Source organism: Oncorhynchus clarkii, chromosome 13 (assembly GCF_045791955.1).
Source record: "Oncorhynchus clarkii lewisi isolate Uvic-CL-2024 chromosome 13, UVic_Ocla_1.0, whole genome shotgun sequence".
NCBI lineage: Eukaryota > Metazoa > Chordata > Actinopteri > Salmoniformes > Salmonidae > Oncorhynchus > Oncorhynchus clarkii.
Genome location: NC_092159.1, coordinates 7,206,330 through 7,214,446, shown reverse-complemented (window position 1 = coordinate 7,214,446; position 8,117 = coordinate 7,206,330). Strand labels below are relative to the sequence as shown.

The 8,117-nt window shown below is 47.9% G+C and overlaps 1 protein-coding gene across 2 annotated transcripts in view; it reads right to left on the bottom strand.

The window, feature by feature from the left end:
* The window catches only part of LOC139424334 (pre-B-cell leukemia transcription factor 1-like), a 37,259-nt gene extending 29,479 nt beyond the window's left edge, over nt 1-7,780 (bottom strand). For both annotated transcript variants that reach the window (XM_071176066.1, XM_071176067.1), the window contains exon 1: nt 6,588-7,780. In XM_071176066.1, coding sequence (XP_071032167.1) covers nt 6,588-6,772 — 185 coding nt within the window. In that variant the 5' untranslated portion in view covers nt 6,773-7,780. The remainder of the gene's footprint in view (nt 1-6,587) is intronic.
* Between the last annotated feature and the right edge of the window lie 337 nt (nt 7,781-8,117).

The window sequence follows — 8,117 nt, the reverse complement described above, 5'->3', positions numbered from 1 at the left end:
TAAAGTTACTGTGTTTCAGTCGTCTGAGACAGTGTGGTCTGACCAACCAGTTAGTGAAGTTACTGTGTTTCAGTCGTCTGAGACAGTGTGGTCTGACCAACCAGTTAGTACTTTGTTTCACAGTCGTCTGAGAACGTGTGGTCTGACCAACCAGTTAGTGAAGTTACTGTGTTTCAGTCGTCTGAGACAGTGTGGTCTGACCAACCAGTTAGTACTGTGTTTCAGTCGTCTGAGACAGTGTGGTCTGACCAACCAGTTAGTACTTTGTTTCACAGTCGTCTGAGACAGTGTGGTCTGACCAACCAGTTAGTGAAGTTACTGTGTTTCAGTCGTCTGAGACAGTGTGGTCTGACCAACCAGTCAGTAAAGTTACTGTGTTTCAGTCGTCTGAGACAGTGTGGTCTGACCAACCAGTTAGTGAAGTTACTGTGTTTCAGTCGTCTGAGACAGTGTGGTCTGACCAACCAGTTAGTACTGTGTTTCAGTCGTCTGAGACAGTGTGGTCTGACCAACCAGTTAGTACTTTGTTTCACAGTCGTCTGAGACAGTGTGGTCTGACCAACCAGTTAGTAATGTTACTGTGTTTCACAGTCGTCTGAGACAGTGTGGTCTGACCAACCAGTTAGTACTGTGTTTCAGTCGTCTGAGACAGTGTGGTCTGACCAACCAGTTAGTGAAGTTACTGTGTTTCAGTCGTCTGAGACAGTGTGGTCTGACCAACCAGTCAGTAAAGTTACTGTGTTTCAGTCGTCTGAGACAGTGTGGTCTGACCAACCAGTTAGTGAAGTTACTGTGTTTCAGTCGTCTGAGACAGTGTGGTCTGACCAACCAGTTAGTACTTTGTTTCACAGTCGTCTGAGAACGTGTGGTCTGACCAACCAGTTAGTGAAGTTACTGTGTTTCAGTCGTCTGAGACAGTGTGGTCTGACCAATCAGTTAGTACTGTGTTTCAGTCGTCTGAGACAGTGTGGTCTGACCAACCAGTTAGTACTTTGTTTCACAGTCGTCTGAGACAGTGTGGTCTGACCAACCAGTTAGTGAAGTTACTGTGTTTCAGTCGTCTGAGACAGTGTGGTCTGACCAACCAGTTAGTACTGTGTTTCAGTCGTCTGAGACAGTGTGGTCTGACCAACCAGTTAGTACTTTGTTTCACAGTCGTCTGAGACAGTGTGGTCTGACCAACCAGTTAGTAATGTTACTGTGTTTCACAGTCGTCTGAGACAGTGTGGTCTGACCAACCAGTTAGTACTGTGTTTCAGTCGTCTGAGACAGTGTGGTCTGACCAACCAGTTAGTGAAGTTACTGTGTTTCAGTCGTCTGAGACAGTGTGGTCTGACCAACCAGTCAGTAAAGTTACTGTGTTTCAGTCGTCTGAGACAGTGTGGTCTGACCAACCAGTTAGTGAAGTTACTGTGTTTCAGTCGTCTGAGACAGTGTGGTCTGACCAACCAGTTAGTACTTTGTTTCACAGTCGTCTGAGAACGTGTGGTCTGACCAACCAGTTAGTGAAGTTACTGTGTTTCAGTCGTCTGAGACAGTGTGGTCTGACCAACCAGTTAGTACTGTGTTTCAGTCGTCTGAGACAGTGTGGTCTGACCAACCAGTTAGTACTTTGTTTCACAGTCGTCTGAGACAGTGTGGTCTGACCAACCAGTTAGTGAAGTTACTGTGTTTCAGTCGTCTGAGACAGTGTGGTCTGACCAACCAGTTAGTACTGTGTTTCAGTCGTCTGAGACAGTGTGGTCTGACCAACCAGTTAGTACTGTGTTTCACAGTCGTCTGAGACAGTGTGGTCTGACCAACCAGTTAGTACTTTGTTTCACAGTCGTCTGAGACAGTGTGGTCTGACCAACCAGTTAGTGAAGTTACTGTGTTTCACAGGAGAGGAGGAGATGAGGGAGGAGAGAGAGGAGTGAGGCTGGAGACCTATGACATCTGCCTCAACTCAGGAGAGAGAGGGAGGAGAAAAAGGAGGCGAGGAGTAGGAATAGAGAGGAGCGAGGAGAAAACCAAACTGTCCGGAGCTCCTCCATTACCAGAGTATGGGGACAGAGCGAGTTTCCCAAAGGCTGGAGCGTCGGCCTTCTCACCCGCTCCAATTACGCTCAGTGCACTTCACGAGCTCAGGGCTTGCCTGGCCCAGCATGCATCTGTAGTCTACTGGTGTGCTGCTATAGTCCCTAAGCTTTAACTACTGACATGGAGTTCACTAAATATTTTCGTAAAGAAACTGATAACACACACAGGTGCAAAATCAAAGTGACTTACAAAGATGAGGAGTACCAAGAGAGGGAGTGTGGTGATGTAGTGTCCAGAACCAAACGGTAGGTCCAGGTAGTCACCCAAATAGATGGGTGTTGGTTAAATGGGGATTTTAATAAATGGAGCCAATTTGGAGCGCCAGTTTTTTATTTTTTGTGAGCGCGGAGCGTTTTTCCCCGTGAGGCGGTGGGCGGTGGGGCGGTGGAATATCAGTAGAGCGCCGGAGAGATGAGCGGAATTTCCGACCGCTCAACTTTGCTCACATACTCTGCTTCTTACATAATCTATGCGAGAGAAACTAGAGAAACCAGAGGGACGAGAGAAACCAGAGAAACCAGAGGGACGAGAGAAACCAGAGAAACCAGAGGGACGAGAGAAACCAGAAGGTCGAGAGAAACCAGAGAAACGAGAGAAATAAGAGAAACCAGAGAGACGAGAGAAACCAGAGAAACCAGAGGGACGAGAGAAACCAGAGAAACCAGAGGGACGAGAGAAACCAGAGAAACCAGAGAAACCAGAGGGACGAGAGAAACCAGAGAAACCAGCGGGACGAGAGAAACCAGAAGGACGAGAGAAACCAGAGAAACCAGAGGGACGAGAGAAACCAGAGGGACGAGAGAAACCAGAGGGACGAGAGAAACCAGAGGGACGAGAGAAACCAGAGGGACGAGAGAAACCAGAGAAACCAGAGGGACGAGAGAAACCAGAAGGACCAGAGGAACCAGAGGGACGAGAGAAACCAGAAGGACGAGAGAAACCAGAGAAACCAGAGGGACGAGAGAAACCAGAGAAACCAGAGGGACAAGAGAAACCAGAGGGACAAGAGAAACCAGAGAAACCAGAGGGACGAGAGAAACCAGAGGGACAAGAGAAACCAGAGGGACAAGAGAAACCAGAGAAACCAGAGGGACGAGAGAAACCAGAGGGACAAGAGAAACCAGAGAAACCAGAGGGACAAGAGAAACCAGAGAAACCAGAGAAACCAGAGGGACGAGAGAAACCAGAGAAACCAGAGAAACCAGAGAAACCAGAGGGACGAGAGAAACCAGAGAAACCAGAGGGACGAGAGAGCATGGAAAAGAAGAAGAAAAAGGGAGCATAAATAAACTGACCAGGAGGATACACCAGCCTGTACAGCCTCTACTGTCACCACTGACCAGGATACACCAGCCTGTACAGCCTATACTGTCACCACTGACCAGCCTGTACAGCCTCTACTGTCACCACTGACCAGCCTGTACAGCCTCTACTGTCACCACTGACCAGCCTGTACAGCCTATACTGTCACCACAGACCAGCCTGTACAGCCTCTACTGTCACCACTGACCAGCCTGTACAGCCTCTACTGTCACCACAGACCAGGATACACCAGCCTGTACAGCCTCTACTGTCACCACTGACCAGCCTGTATAGCCTATACTGTCACCACTGACCAGCCTGTATAGCCTATACTGTCACAACTGACCAGCCTGTATAGCCTATACTGTCACCACAGACCAGGATACACCAGCCTGTACAGCCTCTACTGTCACCACTGACCAGCCTGTATAGCCTATACTGTCACCACTGACCAGCCTGTATAGCCTATACTGTCACCACTGACCAGCCTGTATAGCCTATACTGTCACCACTGACCAGCCTGTACAGCCTATACTGTCACCACTGACCAGCCTGTACAGCCTATACTGTCACAACTGACCATGATGATACACCAGCCTGTACAGCCTATACTGTCACAACTGACCATGATGATACACCAGCCTGTACAGCCTCTACTGTCACCACTGACCAGCCTGTATAGCCTATACTGTCACCACTGACCAGCCTGTATAGCCTATACTGTCACCACTGACCAGCCTGTATAGCCTATACTGTCACCACTGACCAGCCTGTACAGCCTATACTGTCACCACAGACCAGCCTGTACAGCCTATACTGTCACCACAGACCAGCCTGTATAGCCTATACTGTCACCACTGACCATGATGATACACCAGCCTGTACAGCCTATACTGTCACCACTGACCAGCCTGTACAGCCTATACTGTCACAACTGACCAGCCTGTATAGCCTATACTGTCACAACTGACCATGATGATACACCAGCCTGTACAGCCTATACTGTCACCACAGACCAGCCTGTATAGCCTATACTGTCACAACTGACCAGCCTGTATAGCCTATACTGTCACCACAGACCAGCCTGTATAGCCTATACTGTCACCACTGATCAGCCTGTATAGCCTATACTGTCACAACTGACCAGCCTGTATAGCCTATACTGTCACCACAGACCAGGATGATACTGCAGCCACACACACCACCATAACACACCCATGAATGAGTAATACACAGCTAGTCTTTAATATGGGGAATTCACTGAGTGGACGAAGGCTCCAACAACCATACAATAGGTATCCTTAGGTCTTTGGAGCCTAGCTATATTGGTAACGGAGTGTGTGTGTGTGTGTGTGTGTGTGTGTGGACAGCTGCTCTCTCGTGCAGTATTATCAGAGAATTGATTGCATCCCTCCTCTCACAATGAACAGGACAAAAACCCAGGAGGGACGAGAGGAGAGGGAGAGAATGTCTGTCTGTGTGTCTTGTCTGTATTTCTGTCTGTGTCTCTCTGTGTGTCTGTATGTGTATCTGTCTGTATTTCTGTCTGTGTCTGTCTGTGTGTCTTGTCTGTATTTCTGTCTGTGTCTCTCTGTGTGTCTGTCTGTATTTATGTCTGTGTCTCTGTGTGTCTGTCTGTCTGTATCTGTCTGTATTTCTGTATATGTCTGTATTTCTGTCTGTGTGTCTGTCTGTGTGTCTGTCTGTCTGTCTGTGTGTCTGTCTGTCTGTCTGTGTGGTGATACTGGCAGAACAGCAGCACAGGTGTAGGTGATACATCACACTACTATAAAAGGAGCCAATTCACCAATAGAGCTTCAGCAATGTATTTATTAATATTGTAATAAGATGGTAATAGAAGTGTAATTCTACAGTTCAGTCCATTTGTTTGTAACGGTGAGACCTATAGGTCTGTCAGTAAAGTAATAAACCTCACCATAGAAAATAAACACTGTGTAAATGGTTCATTCTAGTTGTATTGGTTGGACCTGTAATCCCATAACTAACCTAAAGTAAATCACAGATTAACAATGTTAATGTCAGTGGTTCATTCTATAGTTCAGTAATGGGTTTACAGGCCTATAAGTAAAGTAATAAATCCATCACAGATTAACACATATAACGTAAATGTTTCTGTGAAGCCCCTTGCCGGGCTGCGACACGTAAAACAGACACCACCGGGGTCAGCAGCATCATCCAGCAGGCTATTTACAGCCACTGGGGGGTCAAGCCGTGTGAAATCCGATCCGAGTTTCCATCATGGACAAGAAAACTCACACCAACCGCTGACTAAAACACCTCCAGCCCACCACCATACTGGCGACCTAAAGCACCTGACACACCGCCACCACCAGACCCCAAAACGGCCATCTCCATTTCAAATGCGGGGCCATCCCCCTCTCCAGTCGCGGTAAGATCCTTTGTCATTATTCCATGTTAATGACGTGATGACCGATCAATCAAGGCGACCTCAGCAAACTCATTGTAGTTAATTAGTCCGCCGGGCGGTCGTCAAAGTGAACAATATTTATATAAAGGAGGAGGGGAGGAGGAGAGAGAATAACAACAGAGAGAGAGAGATGGAGGGAATAAAAACAGAATAACAACAGAGAGAGAGAGAGACAGAAGGAAAACAGACTGAAAGCATACTGCTAATAAAAATGTAATCGCCTAGTGTATATTTGAAAACGCGGCAGGTGCAAATTACACGGTCTTGAGTGTGGAGCTCAACGTTACGTCACGGCGCAGTAAAGTACAGCAAATAAAAGCGAGGTCAGTCTGCGCACACAGACTGGTGCCATAACGACACGAGAGACTATTAATTAACCAGCCTGAATTAATGACCACTGCTGTAACCGACCAGCGCACTGGGACTGGTGGTGTGTAGCCTGTGTGAGTGTCAAAGAGACGATGTGAAATCCGTTGTTATTATGGCCAGAAATTCACCACGCAGGCTCCTCTCCCCTGGATCCACGTACTCCATCATGTTCCCTGCTTCTTACTATTTATTCACCAAGCAAAGAGGTGCCCCTAATATCTGATCTTGGGTCAGTTTTATCTTTACACCACATAAAACATAAGCTCGGGTCTAATATGTCGTATAACGATCCTGGATCATATAAGAGTGGTGACATCAACCTGGATCCCCTGTCTACATGGATCTCTTCCCTGTGCTCCAGCCCTCCTCTCCTCGGGGAAGGTGTTACCTGGCCTGGGCCTCGTCGAGACTCTCGTCCGTGATGGCCATGATCTGCTGGAGGATATCCCCGATGTCCTGCTGCGGCTGGCCGAGGGAGTGCTGCTTCCTCCCGGCGTCATGGTCCCCCACGTCGACCTGAGACAGTCCGGACAGCCCGACGAGACCCGACATCATGCGGGCCTGGTCCTCCATGCCTTTCAGAAAAATCTCGCCGTTTTTGCGACAAAACTAGGGAGGGAAAAGGTGACCGTTGTCCGATGAAGGGAGGAAGATGAGAAGATAGTATGTGTTTTTCCCCAGAGGTAGCCCAGGCCAGTTGCCTTTTACAGTTTAATGTCCCTGACTCGAAACACCGAGTGTTTCAAAGTAGCCAATAAACAAAGGAAGGCCAACTAAACTATGAAAAGTAGCCAATAAACAAAGGAAGAAATCAAACTAACTACAAAATGCCATTGCTCGCTCAAATGACCAATAGCAGCAAGCAAGCTGTAAACATGCAATTGTGTAAGTAAAACAAAAAAGCAAGTAAACGGTCGATCTGGGCCTACACAGTATTTGTAAACAAATAAACACTATTTTCTTTGGCATAACCCGGCCTAGATTTATTTTGCATTCCGAGTCGAACACGGATGCAGGGTTCTAACAGTAGTTCCACGGTCGAGGCAGATAGAGGGAGCGAGGAGGCCACGGGGGGAAAAAATAAAGCCTGGAAAGGTAGAGCTGCCTTTAAAATGGTCAGCTTGGCGAACGACAGAGGGGGAGGGAGAACGAACCGAGCTGCCGCTGCCAGGGAGAAAAATGGCAACAATTAGCAGACTAGCTTGTCACAAATGTTACTCCTGCGTTCGACAAATTAATAATCCGGCCGATATCCAAGCGCGGTCTCGTGGAAAGCGACGGGGAATGTAGGCGAACGAGTTTGAAATCCAACCACCATGTATCTCCGTGTTTTTCTAACAATGAGAAAGAAGAGTAGCGCCACACTAGCCTACAACAGCTCGGCTAACGTTACTAGTCCACAGAAATCCCCAACGTGTCCGTTTTCGTTGCCTTCTTTTCCCAGGAAAAACCTGCACGGCTGGGAAGAAGTATTGTAGCTAGTAGCCTACAGGATCAAATAAAACGACGGAATAAAATACATATTTTTAATAAACTCCAACCCGTCCGACCAGCCGTGGCTGGCCTTGTCCTATCCGTTGGTCGAATAGCGCTGCTTGCTCCCCTCTCTTCTCGGCAGTTTTTTTCCTTCTCCTCTGCTCCCTTTCTTTATCCGGCTCCCTCGCCTGGCCCGTTCTCCCACTACACACACACACACACACACACACACACACACACACACACAGCGCACGGGGAGGATAATATGAAATTCCACATCTCACCGCTGGGGGTGGGCTCCTCTCAGCTCTCATATGGTGTTCAGCAGCAGCAGCACCATGGAAACAAGCAGCATTGTTGACAGTTGTGTTATTGTTGTTGTGATGACTTGGAGGGCAGTCTCATGTAGCCTAACTGTCCCACCCCAAGACAGTCATATGAA